This window comes from Stylophora pistillata, chromosome 10 (genome assembly GCF_964205215.1).
Source record: "Stylophora pistillata chromosome 10, jaStyPist1.2, whole genome shotgun sequence".
In the NCBI taxonomy this organism is placed as follows: domain Eukaryota; kingdom Metazoa; phylum Cnidaria; class Anthozoa; order Scleractinia; family Pocilloporidae; genus Stylophora; species Stylophora pistillata.
In genome coordinates this window covers 17,735,922-17,754,594 of record NC_142528.1, presented here as the reverse complement: position 1 = coordinate 17,754,594, position 18,673 = coordinate 17,735,922, and the positions used below count along the sequence as shown (strand labels likewise).

At 37.9% G+C, this 18,673-nt stretch overlaps 1 protein-coding gene and 1 long non-coding RNA gene across 5 annotated transcripts in view; one reads left to right on the top strand and one right to left on the bottom strand.

Moving 5' to 3' along the window:
- The window catches only part of LOC148722076 (uncharacterized), a 153,159-nt gene that overhangs the window by 61,656 nt on the left and 72,830 nt on the right, over positions 1-18,673 (bottom strand). The gene's annotated exons all lie outside the window — the stretch shown is intronic.
- LOC111321895 (bridge-like lipid transfer protein family member 3B) lies at positions 1,356-18,557 on the top strand. 4 transcript variants are annotated; one of them, XM_022924893.2, is made up of 11 exons: positions 1,356-1,557; positions 2,952-3,114; positions 4,516-4,554; positions 7,887-7,999; positions 8,721-8,988; positions 9,582-10,232; positions 10,740-11,103; positions 11,777-11,883; positions 13,641-13,727; positions 14,881-15,210; positions 15,665-18,557. In XM_022924893.2, exons 1-11 carry the CDS (start codon positions 1,508-1,510, stop codon positions 17,822-17,824), a joined length of 4,332 nt encoding a protein of 1,443 aa, XP_022780628.2. In that variant the 5' UTR covers positions 1,356-1,507; the 3' UTR covers positions 17,825-18,557. The 4 variants fall into 4 exon arrangements, with proteins under 4 accessions (XP_022780628.2, XP_022780629.2, XP_088591558.1 ...); XM_022924894.2 differs by lacking the exon at positions 1,356-1,557 and adding an exon at positions 2,693-2,848; XM_088735432.1 differs by lacking the exons at positions 1,356-1,557; positions 2,952-3,114; positions 4,516-4,554 and adding an exon at positions 5,958-6,011.

Here is an 18,673-nt window from a genome sequence, read left to right as displayed (position 1 = left end):
CTTCGGTGGCCAGTTTACTTCATAAACTCAGTTGATAAAACCAAATTATCATGTAGTACCCTCCACCGATACGCAGTGCCACAGTTTCTTTAGAAAATGTAACCCATTTATTCCCTTGGTGACACTACGTATTCTTACGAAGTCTTCACTTTCAAAGAAAACATCCATAGATATTCTTCCTTCCCTTTTCGAGTGTTACTACTTCGTCAGAAGCTCTTCACTCTGACGAAACGTTCGTAACGTCATCTTTTGAAACTCTCTACGGTGGCAATTTGCATTATGAACTCGGGTGATAAAACCAAACCGACGCAGTACCACTGTTTCTTTAGAAACTATAACCCATTTATCCCATTGGTAATACCACATATTCTTTGGGAAGTCTTCATTTTCAAAGAAAAAAAAATCCGGAGATAATTTTTTTCTTTTTCGAGTGTTAACCCTTCGTCAGAAGCTCTTCGCTCTAACGAAGGGCTGACGCCCGAAGTCATCTTCAGAACTTGTAAAACCATATTACTTTGTGATACCCCCTCCGACGCAGTAGCACTGTTTCTTTAGAAACTGTAACCCCTTTATCCATTTGATGGTACTGCGTATTTTTAAGGAAGTCTTTCATACAAAAAACACACAGAGACTCTTCCTTCCTTTTGATGGCCCAGTGCTTCTCCTTCGTTTTGGTTTTTTACTTTTTCCGACATTCTTTGAGCGGTAGTACTACTTTCAATGAATTCTCTCAGTTCACCAGCTTTTCTTGTTGCAGTCGCTTCACTCTTTTCATTTAAAATTATGATGTGATCGGGCTTTTAATTCGAATTCATAAAACCACTGGAAAAAGGATGATTGATCGTTTGGAAAAAAAAAATCAGTTTTTACCCTATGGAGTTTTAACGTTTGATGTCTTTGATTACTGAGGTAAGGCATTAAAAAAAGTACGTGTATGCAGATGGAAGATTGCGGTTTTTGAATGATGCATTTTTGAGCTACGTGATGTGATTTACAACTGGAAACAATAAAAGCGAAAGAAATTGTTTGGGTTTCAGTCTCATCTCATGTATAATTCACTCTGTTGGCTTCTGTATTCTTGGAAGCGTCGCTAAATTGTTGTTATAACTGTGGAAACACATAAAAACACGAAACACCAGTGATGAAAAGTAAACATTGTGCGTATTGAGTCTACAATTGTATTTATCTATTCGGCTCCCGTCGCCAAAATATTTATGAATTTGAAATGCGGTTACAGCCAAGTTTTCGTGGACGAAAACCATCAAAGATTAATAACTTTTATATGATTCACTCCCTTGCAATAAACATGTGTCACGACTAATATCGCGCAATTTTCGGAAGATATGATCTTGAGTATTATGAAAAGTGTGCATTTATTATTCATTCGAGAAAAAGTAATAATACGAAGGAAAAATGCTCGTGAAGTTAAACGATTTCAATTGAAAGTGGTCGTTCTCTCGACAATGGCGACGTCTACGAATTATCGCTAAGGAATATAGCACTCACCATGAACATAAATATCACGAAGAAGCTACAAGTTCTACATACTTTGTTCAGGTAAGCAAAGACATGTGCTCGTTATGTTATGTCTGCTCCACCAGAATGAATGTTGACAGATTTTATTCAAACCTAATCTCCTGGCGGAAAATCGCCGACATATTTCTAAGGAAACTTTTTTCGACCATTGAACTTATGCGTTTGTCGACCCAACTATGTTACCTCATACTTCTATGTTCAAGTTTTTGTCGAAATTTCAATACTGTTACGACGAAAATTCTGAGAAATTAATCAATTCTTGCTTTAGAATTTCGCTTCTTTTTTCCCTTAAAAAAGGTGGAATTGCTTAAGGATTTTTAAATTAGATTATTATTAGATTATTAAAATAGCTTTAGTGCTCCCGCCCTACGCTAACGTGATACGTGACAAAGAGATGACCCACAAACAGGAGTATTGCGTGACACAATGAAGCCTTAATTAGCAATTTTCAATGACAATGTAGGCCAGATGTCAATATTAACCAGACTTCCCGTTTTGTTCAGCCAGAGTTAACTCTGGTTCAGCTGTGTGTTCAGCAAAAATTCTCATGGTTCGTGAACAGCACCATCTCAAAGTGAAAATCATTTTACCTGCTAGAGAAAGTGCTAACAATAATTGTCTATATCCTATCGAAACTGTGAAAGATACTATAGCTAGATTTTAAACCAGTCTCTACGCTGATGGTCAATTTTCGAAATAAACTAATAAATGAAATGACATAGTCGTTGATGTGTCACTGTGAACACAAAGGCAAGCCTCTCGTTTGCTTGCGAATATTAAATGGCGAGAGGGCTGTTGCATTTCGAATTGCTAAGTAACCCGTACACCCGAAAAAGACTGTGCATTAGAAAAGAGCGGCAAAAAGGAGATAAAGAGAACAATCTGAGTATCTTAGCTTAGTCGACGATCAAAGATAGGCATTGTCATGGTAAAAATGAAAATTGTAGGAAATCGTTCATTCACCAGGGAGCTGCACGTTTTGAAGTCTTTCGTTGGATGATACCATAACTGTTGATGAATTGTTTACGCTTGCCAGAGTATTTTAGGATCCTTCCACAAGGCATGATTTGTGTGGCCCAATGAGAGTTAGAGGGAGATCGATGACTAAAACCTTTTACACTTGTCGCCGGTGGCAAGCGTTACGTCATCATCCAGTTCAGGAATGTGTTGCGCAAGCGCGCGCTGCAGAACTTCGAACAACAAACGTGAAAAGAGGTTAGAGAGATGGAGGAGAAATGCTTCCGTTTTAATTCTCATACTGCGACATAATGTCTGGTTTGGTCAAGAACCAGATTGCGAAGCAACTCGCCAGGTATTAAAGCGCTATATTGATCCGACGAAGCTATATTTGACGCGAACCGCGCACGTGAATTTGTTAACGAGTTGTCCATTTCATTTCGCTTTAATTCTGTCAGGTTCACGAAGAATCTCTCCCCAAACAAAATCAGCGTCAAGTTTCTCAAGGGGGAAGGAGAACTTCACAACCTAGAGCTAGACGAAACAACGCTAGCCGAACTTCTTGAGTTGCCGCCTTGGATTCGTCTCACGAAAGCGACGTGCAACAGAATATCCGCCAAGGTAAAAAGTTTTAACCTGGCCATTGTTGTTATTTTTTTACAGTTATATAATGTATCTTTCCGGGCTTACTTTTTTCTCTCTCTCTCTCTCTCTCTCTTTCTCTCTCTTTGTGATGGAGTCTTGAATATATGTGCTGGTGAATTTCGAAAAGATCGCATCTCGACATAAATGCATCTATATTTTATATAGTATGACTTCAACGAGGAATTAAGCTTCAGCTTAGCTTGTAAGTGCTAAGTAAATCTACACCTTGTTGAAGATGGTTATTCATGGCAGATGTAAAAGTGCGTGTTCTTTCGTTTTGTTTATACAAAGATGATGGATTCTCTGAGCCAATAGATTATGCCATTTGGCAAAGTACGGTTTTTATTTGCGAGAGATTATTACCTTTATTTTTGTTCACTCCCTTCATTGGTGGGAGCTAAACGACTCCTTTTGTTAGATATGAATCCATTTTGAATGGGCCGAGGCCATCTTTGAAAATAATTATAGTAAAAATAAAATTAGAGTCAATAATTTTTAAAGTTTTCAATGTATCCAATTCTTTAAAACTTCAGAAGCCTTTCCCTCATTGTCATGAGACTGTCAACAAAAAAGTAATCATTGCATTTTCAATTCCTGGACCCTTTGGTTTAACATTTTGTGTCACAATGATTTGCATATAAATGGATTTTAGCTTTTAAGCAGAAGAAGTGATATTTGATGAAAGCCTACTCTTGAGAGGCAGATAATCTTTTTTGCTGTATTTGTCAGACTTCTCTACATCTTGAGTGCTAAATGAATTTCTTGTTCAGAATATTCGTGAATTCCAAATGTTGTCATAGAGATGTTCAAGGACTTGGGATGTTTAAAAAATATTCAAATTTTGAATATCCTCTCGCTTCAGACTGAACAAAATAAGGCAATTAAGCAGTCAGCTGTTCAGAATCACTAAACCAATCTGTCAAAAGAAAATTTTGTCAACAAGGTTATGAATTTTTATCAAAGTATATTCCAAGGGAGGGTACATCATTTACAAAGTGCCATTATGATAATATATTAGAGTATATCTGATAAGTGAAATAATGGAAGTGAAAGTGGTTACAGGAGCGGGGCATGAAGTCTTTTCTCACTGTTGGCATTCTTAATATCATTCGAAGAACTATTAATTTGCACATATTCTTTAAACTAACCTTTTTGATTTTGATTAGAAAGATGGTAAATTTTGATCATAGTCTTCAACTTAGAGAAAGTTGCAGTTTGCTTCATCATGATCACATGACAATGAAAAGTGGGCGTCCCTAGGACATTTTGTGGCTATTTATATAACTCGAGAGAATTTTCTTGTTCAAAATCTGCCAAGAACTTTTCCTTAAACAGGGTGCTCTGTGAAAAACTAAATGCCTATTTTTTGGTTCATAGATTCATTGGACTCGACTCAAGACAGACCCAATATGTCTGGTAAGGATGTGTCTCCAGTTTCATTGTCAGAAGACCTTGTCTTCACTTTTTTTTTAGTTTTGGCTAATCCACAACAGTTCCTTTCTCTTAAAATATCTCGTGTATTTTTGTTCATTTTATTCATTTTTTACTTGTAATACACAATAGCATAGAAAGGAGTTGTTGTAGGCACTTTGGAATATGTAAATCGGTGTAAACTTGTCGCAATTAGTCGTAATTAGTCAGCTCCGAGCTCGAGATCTATCCTTCTGAAGAAGTTGGAAGTCCTGACGCCATTGTGATTACACCAATTGTTACAAAGTTTATGGTCTTTACATGGCTGTTTTGACAATTACTAAATTGAAATGGACTTCGAACGTTTCAGATTAGTGCTATGATCAACTTAAAGACCAAATTTGAAGGGTCTTCAAATTGTCCATGCACTAAACGAGGAGCAGCGAGAATTGCAAAGAGTTTGCAATTGACAGACCAAGCTGTTGACATGGAAACTCCTACAGAAACATGTACCCATGACTTAGAAAAAATATGTTAATTTATAGCATTAAAAAAGATAGAAAATATTATGCTTACTGAAGTAAAAGTTGCTGTCATTTTATAGTGAACATTACATGTCAGACAATAAAGCAGCCAAGATATGTTTTAAAAGTTCTAAGGAAATGTAGAGGAGTATCAAGTTTTGAAATTTGAAGCATGCTACAGGGTATTTTTGTTTACAGTACTCAGCGTTCTATGTATTTGTTCAAGCATGAAACAGGCAAGTTTGTACACACTGTTACATTACTGTGTTTGTTTCTGCACATATATACTACCTTTAATCAAGACTTATTTTTCACCAAATCCTGTTTAATGTCATGACTGTGAATGAAGAAGTGCAACATTTTGTTGAGTCAAAGGTGTGTTTCAGACTTGAACAAATACTGAAAAATTGAGCCATTTACTGTGCTTTGTTAGAAAGGGAATTGCTGCAACAAAACATGTTGATAAAAGTAAAGATTTTGATGCAGAAATTATTTTAGCAATATAATCATGTTGAGTGTTAAAGACATGTACTGACTGCTTATATATTATTGACAGTTGGTAAAAAGAAATAAGCCTTCACAAAAAGCCGACAAATTTTTGCTAAAAGTTGAAAAATTATTTTGAACCCTGGTGAGCATTATATTCTTTTTCTAAGCTAGCTGCTTTGATCAGATTTTGTTTCCCTGTTTTTGGATGGAAAGGCCACTTACTCTGCACAAGAATTTCGTTTCAAGCTTAATTTTGCAGGATGTCTTTTTTCTGTATCCACCCAGCTTCCCCCCACCCCCTAGAATCAAACACTGTAGTTCAATCGTATCCATATTTGAAATTTAATGTTGACAGTGTCCAAGCTGCTCATTTGATCTTTTATAGATAGGCAGTAAGTATCTTATTGAATTCAGATGGGAATGCGGCAATCACAGTATAAGCGGTGCAAGGTAGAATGAATATTGTCAACCTGGAATGATTATGAGCGATATATATATCTTATTAACCAAGCGCGAGGGCTGTACTGGGAGAATACTGGCCCTAGGTCTTGACAGTACGGACCAATTACAGTGAGGTCCATACAAAAAAAACAGAGGGCCAATATCCTTCTAGTACAGTCTCGAGCAAGCTTGGTTAATAAGAGATTTATTATAGGAATGAAGTTCAAAGGGACAAAAGTGCGGTATCATTCGGGACCATTCGGGACAGTGCCCGGTCCAATACTGAGAGAATATTGACCGGCAATAGAGTATTTTGATTGGTTGATTTTAGTTATTGGCCCTCTGACTGCCCAAGTCATGTAATAATTTGCTTCATCGCTCTTCGGGATTTCTACCACTTAAATATTAATTCAGAGAAGGAGGGGATGAGGGTTAAAATTCTTAGAGATAAAATTCAAGACTGTGCCTCTCACTTTCAAGGCTATACACAAACAGTCCCCTTCATACATTCAAGATCTGATAACCCACTACTTTCCATCACGAAATCTACCATCATCCACTTCAATGCATTTAAACGTTGTCATCCATAACTTAAAGTCCTATGGCTCTAGAGCCTTTGTGGTTTCTGCACCTCAACTGAGGAACAATTTGCCTGCCCATATATGTTTTTGTGATAATTTGAATTCTTTTAAATCTAAACTTAAAACATATTTATTCAAGGAAGCCTTTAATTCCAAGGACTGTAATTATTTTTAATTACTGCTATTTATTCATACATGTGTATATGCATATACATGTGTATATGCATGTATGTGTATATGTATGTATGTTTAAGTCATACATGTGTATATGCATGTATGTGTATATGCATGTATGTGTAAGTCATACGTGTGTATATGCATGTATGTTTGTGTATACATTTTACCTCTATGTTTTATATATTGTGAAGTGCCTAGAGCATGACTGGATAGGCGCTATATAAATGCTGTTTATTGTTATGTTTATTATTAGAGATAGGCTAACAATGTGCAGCTTGATAAGGTCACATTTTCACAACTGCATTGGCTTTTATGGCATTGCATTTTCAGCTATTTTCAATAGAGTTGCTAGAATGGGGTTATACATTTTGAGATTTTAGTCATAGAAAATTATGGCAAGTAAGGATTCATAAACAGGAAGGTTCATGGTAAAAAAAAGATAATATTTAATAAACGGCTCCCATTCCATTCCAGTCCTGCCCAAAAGCAAACAAAGATGGGATCCATAATTGGGCACAACATAGGCTAAAATACAGCAGAGGTTCTGAGTAGTCAGCAGCACATACCCAGCAAAATTTGACCCATGTACCCCCCCCCCCCCGGGGGGGGTTTCCTTCACATACTCAAGTACTACAATTTCTATACTTGCAGTGGTTCTACTTTCTATCTTTTTTTTAACACCTTAGGTTACTGATAGCAACTTTACAAGTATTTATAACTTTAATACTTAATCCACGAGTTGGCCACAGGCACCCTTTGATTGGACAGAGTAACATTTCAGTCACAATCTAAGTCAATGGTGTTTGAAAGCCTGTGTTAGTTTCCATCATAAAAGACAATAGTTGGTTTTTCAACTGTAGAAATGTCCACTGTATATCTCAGTGATCCAAGACAAAGAAATACCATAGTTCATTTTGGCCTTGTGAATTTAAAATACTGAGTCCCTTTTTCACGAAAACCTAGAACTTGATAAACCCCCCTCCTAACTCATTAAACTGATTTTACTTTTTAGTAGCTTGATATGGTAGCAATGAATGAACCCATGTGCAAGGCATTGCCTCTTGGCATCATTAGGATCCTTACCAGGATTCACTCACTAAGGATACAATGTGATTTTACTTTTTAGTACCTTGATTGTGTTGAAGTGGATATGGAAGCAACAGATGGAGATGTTAGCACCCCTCCTCCTGGTTCACATCGGACACACCCATCCAATTCATCCCATCAACCACCTATTAAGTAAGTTGGACTTAGCAATCAAGTAACAAACAATCAATGTTCAGATGTATTCAATGTATGGACTCTTTTTATTTATTTACTGTCATTGATTGGAATTATCAAATTGAATTTGAAACAACTAGAAATGAGGTGAAGGGTTGGTTAACCCTGGAATAGATGCAAATGAAGGCTTCTCCACTGGTAGAGATTTTGCAACCGTTTTACAGCCTAGCTTATAAATAAATTATATTTAATAGCCCTGTGTCTTACTTTTTACTGGTTGCAGTAGTTTTATCCAAAAAATCCTGCAAAATCCAAGTTAAATGTTGCGTGACTTTTATTGTTGATTTCTTGCTGAGAAATGTATTGGGGGTACACTTTTTCAGAAACCATGTCCTGCAATGCTCATGAAATTTCTAGGAAAATCCTCATTTCTAATTGTATTTTGTTTTGTTTGGTTACCTTCCCAACTAAAATTTTTGAACTTGCAACTAAATTTTAGGAATTATTCACAAATTGTAATCGAGAATCTTTTTTTTAATTTTGAACCCTGCATCCATTTGAAAGGCTTGTGATTTTCAAACAAATTGCCCTTGTCAGCACCATAGAACGTGTAAAGAGAACAGTGTGGAGAATGTGCATACCAGTGTTAAGGTTGAAATGGTGAAAATGCTCTATTCTGCTGTTACATTTTGTTTGATAAGTGATTAATGTCTTAGATATTTGTTCTTATTTTTCACAGAGAAAAAGCTCCAAATAGGTATGGTTTTGTTGAGAAAGTGGTTGACGGAATGTTTGTTCAGATAAACTCTGTTGTCATCTCATTCAAGTTTCAAGCTTTTCTTGCCAAATTCCAGATGTCGCGTCTTGTCATCCGGAGCACAACGCCCAAGTGGCAGCCTGATGATCTGCGCTTGACACGAGTAAAAGATGAAACGAGAGGAGAAGTGTTGACATTTAAAGAAATAACATGGCAAACACTAAGGATAGATGCTAATGCTTTGTACAATGTAAGAAACATGAATATAATAATTGTACTGTTAACTTACCGTTGTTTCAACAAAGAAAATAATGGGACTAATTTAGCAACATTGTAACTTGATATACGTGATGAGTGGCATGGAGTAAAGTCCTGAGGTGAAGTTTGATGCAAATTTTCTTTTCCTCGTATTTCACAAGGGAATACAAGACATTTTGAAAGGAGAAGCTAGGAATCAATCAGGAGTCACAGGTCTTTTTCAAGCGCCCTTTAACTCCCAGAAGTGATTAACATGTAACTTCTCCCTTTGATATCCATACATTATCCAACAAACATGTAATGAGAATATGGAAACATATCAGTAGTAGTTTTTATCTTGATCTAATAATATATTCTTTTGATCATTTTACAAGGATATGTAGCAGCTAGAGGGGAGAATAAACAATCAGATCTTGGGAGTTTAAGCATTACACATAAAAAATGTGACTAGAAGTGATGAGAACTGTTGTTGATAACTGAAGCCTATTTCAGACTATTCCAGAGGTTTCTCCCATTCTATATCCACCTGCTATACTAGTAAACAATGGTAATAATTAACCATTGTTATTCCTTGTTTTTAACCAGGAAACTTTGCAGCAGCAATCAAATCCCCTGAGACTTATTACAAGTCAATCATCTCTACACCTTACTATCAAGAAACGTCTTGACGACTGTGCAGTGTTGTCTGCAAGGCTGGAGCTTCTTTTGGATGACATTCTATGGGTTCTTACTCAGTCACAGTTACAAGCTTTATCTGGTCTCTTACACTCAGTGAACCAGGTTATGTCACAATCAAAAGTTAAAAAAGAACCTGGAACAAATTCCACACAACATACTAGCCAAGCTAGCCAGCAGCAAAAACATTACACTGGTTCTACAATTCACGAACGAAAGTCTGACTTTGAGTCTTTCAATGCTCTGTTTACACGGCATGATGTACGGGAAACATCTTATCACTTAAAGACTGGTAGCATTGACCTGCATTTGTGCGATGATTCAGAAGACAGGGGTGGTGATGGTGGGGCAATGCATTTTAAGATGAATACGTTATCTGTTGACCACTTTCCCTACCATTTGGCTGGAACATCTCGCAGTGACTGGCCGTCTCACAATGAGGCATCATTGACACGTGCTTATTGGGTTAACGAACTTTTGAGTGCATTTAGGAACTCTCAAAGGAACAAGCAGTTGTCACCTCAGAGAGGAACACAAGGTCCTCGTCGCGCCAGAAGTGATGTAAGTAAGCGAAGTTGAATTCAATTTATGTTGTGTACTAGTTTTTTTCTTTTGGTGCAGAGATGTTTTCTTTACTAGACAAAGCAAGTTTTAAAAAAAGTTCATCATTTTTGTCAATATAATAATCTATGCAAATTGTATGAGTTTGTTATGTTATTTCTGTCACTCTTGGAAAAGGTTTAGTGTATTATCAAATGAGTTCAACCCTGATGTCAGGGTTCTTCCTTATTTTAAGGACAACAAATATAATAAATTTTCAAACTTGTGGAGCAATCCTTTTAGGTACATGTTGAATTTTCAATAACTCCAAACAATTTTAGGCAAAAAGAAGAGATACTGAAGATAAGAAATTTTATTAGTTACTGCCTGAAAAAGAGAACACTGTGATACATTCAGTGAACAACTGGCAGTGTGCAATCACACTAGATATGCACAACTTTATTTGTCTAATATGTTTGCTATCAGATGTGAACACAATTTAAGATTAATTTTTGTACATCTTTTTAGGGTTCTCTTGTTGATGTGAGTGGCAAAGATGGTTCTTTACATCCCATACCACCAAGTACTCCTTCCTCTCCTCATATAAATTCAAGGAGAATGCATCCGTCAAGTCCAGGACATTCCACAAATACTGGACAAACAGCACATTCGATCAAAAATAATGCACAGCGTCCAGTGTTTATGCTTGAGAGCTGCTTTGTGATTCGTTGTGAGGAATTCTTTATCATGCCTGTAACTACTAGCAATGGTTCTAAAGATGAACTGCCATTTTTATCATCAGACAAAAAAGCATTATTTTTACCATCAGACATGCCAGCATTTCAGCTAGACTTTACTCAGTATTATTACCCTGGGTCTGTTACAAGTGCAGGTAATTTGTAGAAAAAATGCCAGTTTCCAAGTCTTCTTAAATACCTCACACTAACCAAGTTCAAGGTCTCTAATGTAAGTTGCGAACCAAGTGTTTTCTGCTTAGATTTATGGCCCAAGGGCAAAGTATGTGGGCCATAAATCAGAGGGGAAGAACAAGGTTCTATAACTTACAGTATGGACTAAGAAAACAAGGTTACTGGTAGTTATTTTATCCGCAAGTTCAAATAGAGGGAGAAGATTTCCATTCCATCCAAATTTTGAATTTAGCGGGCTGTACAGTGAAATAAAGTTTGCCAAATTGACCAATCATAGGGCAGGTATTTACTAACAATTAGGAGGCAAGCCAAATAAGCATGAACAGAATGTGAAAAAAGGGAGTATTGACTGGGGAGAGGAATGGTAGGAATGTCAATTCAAGTGATATTGTAATCTCTGATTGTAATGACTCTGCAGAAAAAGAGTAAACATTTTTTTAGAGCAAATTGTGTTCTATTATCTTTGGGCTTTGCTTTTGCCATTCACTCCCACAACCCATACTTTACACACACATCTCCCACTGGGATAGAATGAAACAGAAAGGCCTGCCACACGGACGAGCACAGCTATGATGGTATCTTTGGAATAGATGTACAAGTATGTGTAATTCCAGAATATGCATTTTACCTTTTCAGTGCCTACTCCAAACCTGTTTATCCAGTTAAACCCTATCCAGTTGACACTAGACACTGCAACGTGTCTGTGGTTCAGCAGCTTCATGAGAAGTATTCTTGGACAAAGAGTAAGTGTATGTGTTTGTTGCAGGCATTTTATTGAGTAAAACTAATCAGAGCAGCTAGAAGAAAGGAATTTCAGAAGGAACTAATTAAGGAAAACTAAATGCATGTAAAAAGCTTTGAGCACAGGGAAATGGTTACTGACTAAGGTACGATATTCTGATAACAGAAGTTTTGGGATAACATTTCATAATAAAAAATAGCATGACTAAAAAATGACGTTTCTGTGACAACATGTCAACTGAATTAGAATAAAATGAGATAGAGTACAACAAAAGAAAGTACATAATTGTTCTACTCTTTCTCATTTTATTCTAATTCACTTTCACAATTTCCTTTCTTTATAGAATGTAACTGAACCAATAATTTACATTTGACAATGGTGACATATCCTCGCCGAACTATCATGTTTTAGTCACTCTACTTTTTATTATGATGAGTTACAATTGTTATTGTTTTGCATTGTAGTGATTAAGAGTTGGCCAAAGCTTTAAGACTTAATTGATCAAAACCACAGTCACCCTGGATTACCTTTTAGTAATAGTAATAATAATAATAATAATAATAATAATAATAATAAGAACAAGAACAAGAAGAATCAAGAAGAATCAGAGGTGATAATAATAATAATGATAAAGTTAGAGAGGCACTTAAAGAGCTAGTGGGAGACGAGAGCGACACAACAGCTCTGCAGATACAGAAGTCAGTCATCACAAGTTCACTCTATTGCGAGGCGTTTTAAGATTTTGAGATAAGGGATATTAGATGTTTTATCACATTTAAGCATTATCATAGTGATGTTATAGAACTTTAAGTATTTATATTGAGAATTTTACTAAATAGTAATTACGTTTAGGACTAAGGCTTTTATGATTAGGAATTGCCATAGTTCACTCAATATGGCAAGGCACTTTAAGATTGAAATGAGGGATATTAGATGTTTTATTACATTTAAGCATTTCGATAGTGACGTATGGAACCTTAAGTATTTTGACGGAGGTTTTTATTACATAGCAATTAAGTTTAGAACTTTCATTACTAGGGTTTCATAATTAGGAATTGCTGTAGGAAGTTTAATTGTAAGGACTTTGGTCGTTGCATTGATTGGTTACAGCTTGCCACCCAATCATTGTTTAGGATATCTGGGCATCCAGAAGTTTTTACTGCCATTATAACTTTATTTTTTCATTGTTTAGGATATCTGGGCATCCAGAAGTTTTTACTGCCATAATAACTTTATTTTATCATTGTTTAGGATATCTGGGCATCCAGAAGTTTTTACTGCCATAATAACTTTATTTTATCATTGTTTAGGATATCTGGGCATCCAGAAGTTTTTACTGCCATAATAACTTTATTTAAGGAGGGTAACACTTGATAGTAATTCAACTGATGAACTTGTGGCCCTCAAATAAATCAAACAAAGATTTTAAATAAACATAAAGTGCATGAAAATCCCCACTGGCAGGAGGCAAACCAGTAGGCTATTTACAGACCGCAACCAAGGAGTTGAACTCGGGGCAACTGAGAACAAGTCCAGTGAGTAGAGGATGGAGGACTTGAACCCAGGCCACCAGATTACAAGTCCAGCACCCTAACCACTCCTTTGACACTCAGTTGAGAATTACACCTTACACCTTACAATCCTTTAAGAGTATTGTGATTGGAGGACAGCAGGAAAAAAAAGCCAGTCTGCCTTTTCATTCAAATTAACTGTTTATACATTTGATGTTCAATGTAACATTGATTATTTTGTTTAAAGACATGGTCCAAGGGTTCGCCTGAACAAGCTACATCTGGTTCACCTTCAGATCATATTGACATCAGAATTGAAGCTCTCATGCCCAAGGTTGGTCTTGACTTCTGTAAATAGGGTTCTTAATTTTGTTGTAATAATGATGATTATGATTTTAAAAATGGTAAAAGAAATTTGTATAGAGCAATTTCTTTGTAGAATTTTTCAAATACACCTCTACAGCAATGTTATTAACGTTCACGATGATTATCATTCGAGGAGCAAAAATAGAAAAAACATAGCTGCCTGATACTTCGCTTAAAGTATAATCGAGAGTGTTGTTTGGTCGCAATGATCAAAAGTCACTTTTAGAAGAGATTGAAAGATTAAAATTAGAAGTAGTTGAGAAATCGTTATTGTCAACAAAACTGTCGTCTTCTTTGTGAGACCCCAACAGGTAGACTCAAAGCGGCAAGTTCAACTTATTTTAACGTATTTTTATGATGTTAGTTTGAAGAATTTGACATTGGATCAACTAATAATCCCCTAACCGTCTCCCGGTTAGCTCAGTGGATAGAGCGCTGGACTGTTGTGCGGGAGGTCGAGGGTTCGAGCCCCGGCCGGACCAACACTCAAGGTCTTAAAATAATTGAGAAGAATTTGCTACCTTTCTGTAACATCAAGAAATGGTTAGATATTCTAGTCTTCTCGGATAGGGACGAATAAATGGAGGTCCCGTCTCCTGCAGGGTTGGGGTAGGAGACGTTAATTTCCCACACACGAGATTACTGTGTGATGGATGTCCTCCCCTGGGGTGGGATGGGTGGGAAGGTGAGATCGATAGACTGAAGCGGCTGCCAGAGGCGCCTGATATGCTGACGTCTGTTCTCAACCTTACACTGCACCCGTAATTCAGCCTCTGGGCTGCAAGTGGTCAGATATAAACTATATTCTTATTCAATTGATCTTTTTCTAAGTTCTCATGACTTGTCTGCTTGATATTGTATTCATATTGTAAGGAGAAATTCTGTCTTGGTCACTCATGTGAGTTAAGGGGTTAAGTCACTATATGGTGACCTAATATTCTGAAATTATCAGGTTGCCTGCATCGTGTGTTATTATGCCTTGGCTGAGATGGATAGAGGATATAACATGTATCCATAATAACGGTGTTATTTTCACGTGTGAAGATATCACGTTTTCGCGTGAAAGCTCACCTGGTATTTCATTCGTCTTTATATATTAATATACTCTTTTGATTTTACAGCTAGTTATTCCTTGCCCAAGTGACCCTTGTGCGGCGTACAAAGATTCTCGGCCCCAGGGTCTCCAGGTTCAAATGTCCCAGGTGTTTATCACAAATTCGAGGATTGGAAACAAGTCTACCCAGACAGACATGTTGATGTTCCTTCAACCTTTCCTTGGCGCAAGAACTTACTCAGATTTTCAGAATTTCCCATCCTTGCCTAGTGATGTGCAACCTTTGCCTAACTCTTCGTGGGTAAATGATTGCAGTTTGCTGTCAAATGATGCAAAGATTGATAAACATTTAAATGGCGTTTGTCAGGATACTTCTGGAACTCATCAACCCTCACAGGTATCCTTTCGTCTGTTTGTCAAAACTATTCTAAGAGTTAAGTTATTTCCAAGATTTTTTTAAGCTATTGTAGATATATTCAACACCTGCCATTTGATCTTCGCGAATACTTCTGTCTGAGGAAGGGGTGGAGACCTAATCTCTCAGGAGACGGCACTGATACTCATGATGAAGACTTAACTTTTCTGCATTAGAGTGTACTTATGTTTATGCCGCGTGTATAAACCCTTCCTCGATGATCTTTTTCTCCTCATGTTTTAGCAGGTTTTTTTGTACTAAATCGCATGCTTCTGTGATCTTCCTTGGGTCACTACAAAAATGGACCTCGCGCAACAACTGTTTAGATAAAGTTGGAAGAAGATGGAAAATAAGATTTGATCTCGGTAATGTACAGCAGCACATTCTAGTGCAGCCTTCTTATTAGTTTTAAGTTGTTTCTTTTTATCGTTCACAGGTTTGGTGCCTCTCAGCGGAGCAAGTGTGGCTTGATTTCCTTGGCATTGACGAGATTAAGAACCGACCAGTGCCATTTATAGACGCTGTCCCGGTTCAAATCTGGATTGCTACTCCTTTACCGGTTCATGGCCACAATACCACAGCAATGAATCCGACAGTTGAAGGAGTAGAGAGAACCAGCTGGCTAACCTCAAATACTCAACGGAAAACAGCTTCGGAAATTCCCTCTCCCAAGAGAAAGGGTTCGGAGCCCGTAATAGCAATGAAGAGCAGAACAAGCACAGGCACACTATTGCCAAAAGCGACATATGGTTTACACAATAGTGATCCTAATATTAGCTCCAAGGCGCCCGACGATACCACAAAAGATGGACCTCCACCCGCTTATGAGCCGAGAAATGAACCTCACAAGCCATTCCCTGTCGTTAGCGAACCTCCTCCACCTTACGAGACTCTGACGCATTATGAACCTAATTTGGTTGAGGCGGCCTCAGAGGAAGTGTCTCCATTATCTGGGAAAACTTCTATATCAGGAGACACTCCGGACGGCTTTTCAGAAACAGAGGGAAGTGCTTGTCAGGAGCAGCCTTCAGGATCACAAGCTGACTTGAGCCTCCTAATGCACATTCCCCAATCTGTTAAAATACAATTGGACCACTTTCAATTCCTCTTCCTAATGCGCTTGCAGGAGACGTTGGTAAAACTACAAGAAGACCTGGAAAAAGATCGCTTAAGACTGATTAACATAGACTCTGAATTGAATGAGTCTAAAAACGGTGAACCTTCTCTACTTTTTTCTATTCTTACCCGGGGTGTGGACTTAAATGTCGTGCTCCCTCCTGCTCCAGACAGAGAAGGTTCTCGCGAAGAGCGAACACCGTCTGAAAACACAAGTCGTAACACAAGTAGTCTCAGTAGCTATTTGGACACTGGTGTTAGGTTGGACAGTGGCTGTCAATCTCCAGACGTTATCGATTTTAAGACATCTTTAAGAACAGATTCTGAGGAAGCTCAGTGCAAGAATGGGTCGGTGTCTGTTGACAGTCGCGATGCTAAATCTAGCGAAGAGGTCTTGCTGTCACCTCGTGCTAGCTCGGCGCATACCTCAGGTCGAACCAGCTCTGCATCAGCACCCGACTCTGATGGCTGGCTGGTAGTTCCAGCCGGTGACAAATCAGCTTCTGGAAGTGTTAAGAGCAGGGCAGATAGCGAAGCGAGTAACTTCAGTTGTCAATTGGGTAGCAGCATTTCCAAAGATTCTAGTGGCAAGGACGTTGAAGACGAGCACAAGGACCCAGCCAAAATGGTGTCGATTTTCTCCATCGAAGGAGAGGACGTGGAGCTCGGAATCCATTTCGTAGGGAATGACACTGTGGTAAAGATTTTATGCCCAGAGCTGAAGTGGGAAGAACTTGGTGTGATCAATTTTGAGAAATATCTCAATCGAAAGTCCTTTAGAAAGACTCTTTCAAAGACCGCAATCCCTTCTACGTCAGAGGGAACCCCCACGATGCGGATGCGTATGGAGTTTGGTCCGTGTGCGGAGCGTTACGAGCGGACAGCGGCTGAACGAGGCTTCATGCACATCAAAGTGAATGGTGTTCACGGTTCCCTCCTGGTCAGTACTCTTGGGAACATGGCGGAGTGGATCGAGGACGAAGTCGTGCTTCCACCGATGCCTTTCTCAGTAGAAGTAAACAACTCGCGCGTGAGTATCAACAACGATCTTCCTGCCACGTTGGTGTCAGCACCTTTGCCGATTCCAGTTGATCTAACTGTTGAGAACATTTCCATCCGCCGAACCCACGACGGGGTGTTACACATCAGGCCGATGAGTAACGAATCAATCGCCCGCGAGAGTGAACAAGCATCTGCGCCAATCACACGAGAGGAATCGATATCTGCTAGTCAGTTAAGCCTATCAGATTCAGCGTCAATTTGCTCCCGTACAGAGAGCTTAGAAAATGAGAAACAGTCTCTTATGTCGCAGATGGCTGTTTCCCGTGCTACCTTGCAGTCGCTGCAGGAAGAGCGCGATGCCCTGTTGAAAACAATCGAACGTCTGCAACAGGAGTTATCGTTTTCAAATCGTGAACAGGACTTGTTGCAAGAACGAATGACGAGCTTTCAGAAAGGTGGGAGGAGAGGCCATAGATAGGATTGTGAACACCTGAAAACGGTTGTTTTGAATTGATGGCGATAGGTCCCTCTAAATTGAAGGAATTACAAGACACTTAGAGCTGTAAGAGGCCTTACCAGGCTCGCGACTACTAGGATCTAGAATTTGTTGCATGATCGAGAAAAATAAGAAACAGTTCACTTAAAAATATATAGCTGGACAAAGACTTTTTTGGTGTCATTATGGTCCAGGTATCATGGTCTTTCCTGGTTAAACAATGGGAGGAATTTCGAAGTAACACAACATCGGCGTCCGGCCAAGTTGACATTTTAGAACAATAAAGCGTAAATTTTGAAATTATGGAGCTAAGTTAAATTCTAAAGCTCTGAAACTATTTTTAATAACCAGAAACGTAAGTGATGAAGAAACATTAAATATATTTTAGGATAAATCGCTTTTTTGCTCGCAATGACAATTTGAAGCCGCAAATAAAATTAGAATTGTAGGTCTTAATAGAAACTCAGCTCTTTACTAAAGAAATCACTTTTACTTTTTTTTTTTTTTAGTTCTAAAATTTTGAGAACTCATTCAAGGGTATGAAAGATATGTGCCTTTGAGATACAATTTATTGGTTTTATTTTTTCATTTGATCATTTCTTAACTAATATTTACCATATTTTGAGATGACAATATTAGGAAAATATTGAAATCACAGTGAGAAAAATTTCCAGGCATTTTTTCCTCAAAGATTAAAGAGTTATTTGACCCATAATTTATTGCATAACAAAACATTGTTGGTTTTCTTCAACACTCACGATTTAACGCAGTTCGTTCCCGGCTTTTTCGATTTTTTTGTTGCCAGAAACAGAGAGCGTATACAAACCACTC

What these genes read in the sequence shown, in the direction of transcription:
- LOC111321895 (XM_022924893.2), top strand. Translation starts at nt 1,508, where the DNA reads ATGAACATAAATATCACGAAGAAGCTACAAGTTCTACATACTTTGTTC. An exon ending in GCAACAGAATATCCGCCAAG is followed by an intron (nt 3,115 to 4,515) that starts GTAAAAAGTTTT and finishes TTTGGTTCATAG; the next exon opens with ATTCATTGGACTCGACTCAA. An exon ending in GAACTCATCAACCCTCACAG is followed by an intron (nt 15,211 to 15,664) that starts GTATCCTTTCGT and finishes TATCGTTCACAG; the next exon opens with GTTTGGTGCCTCTCAGCGGA.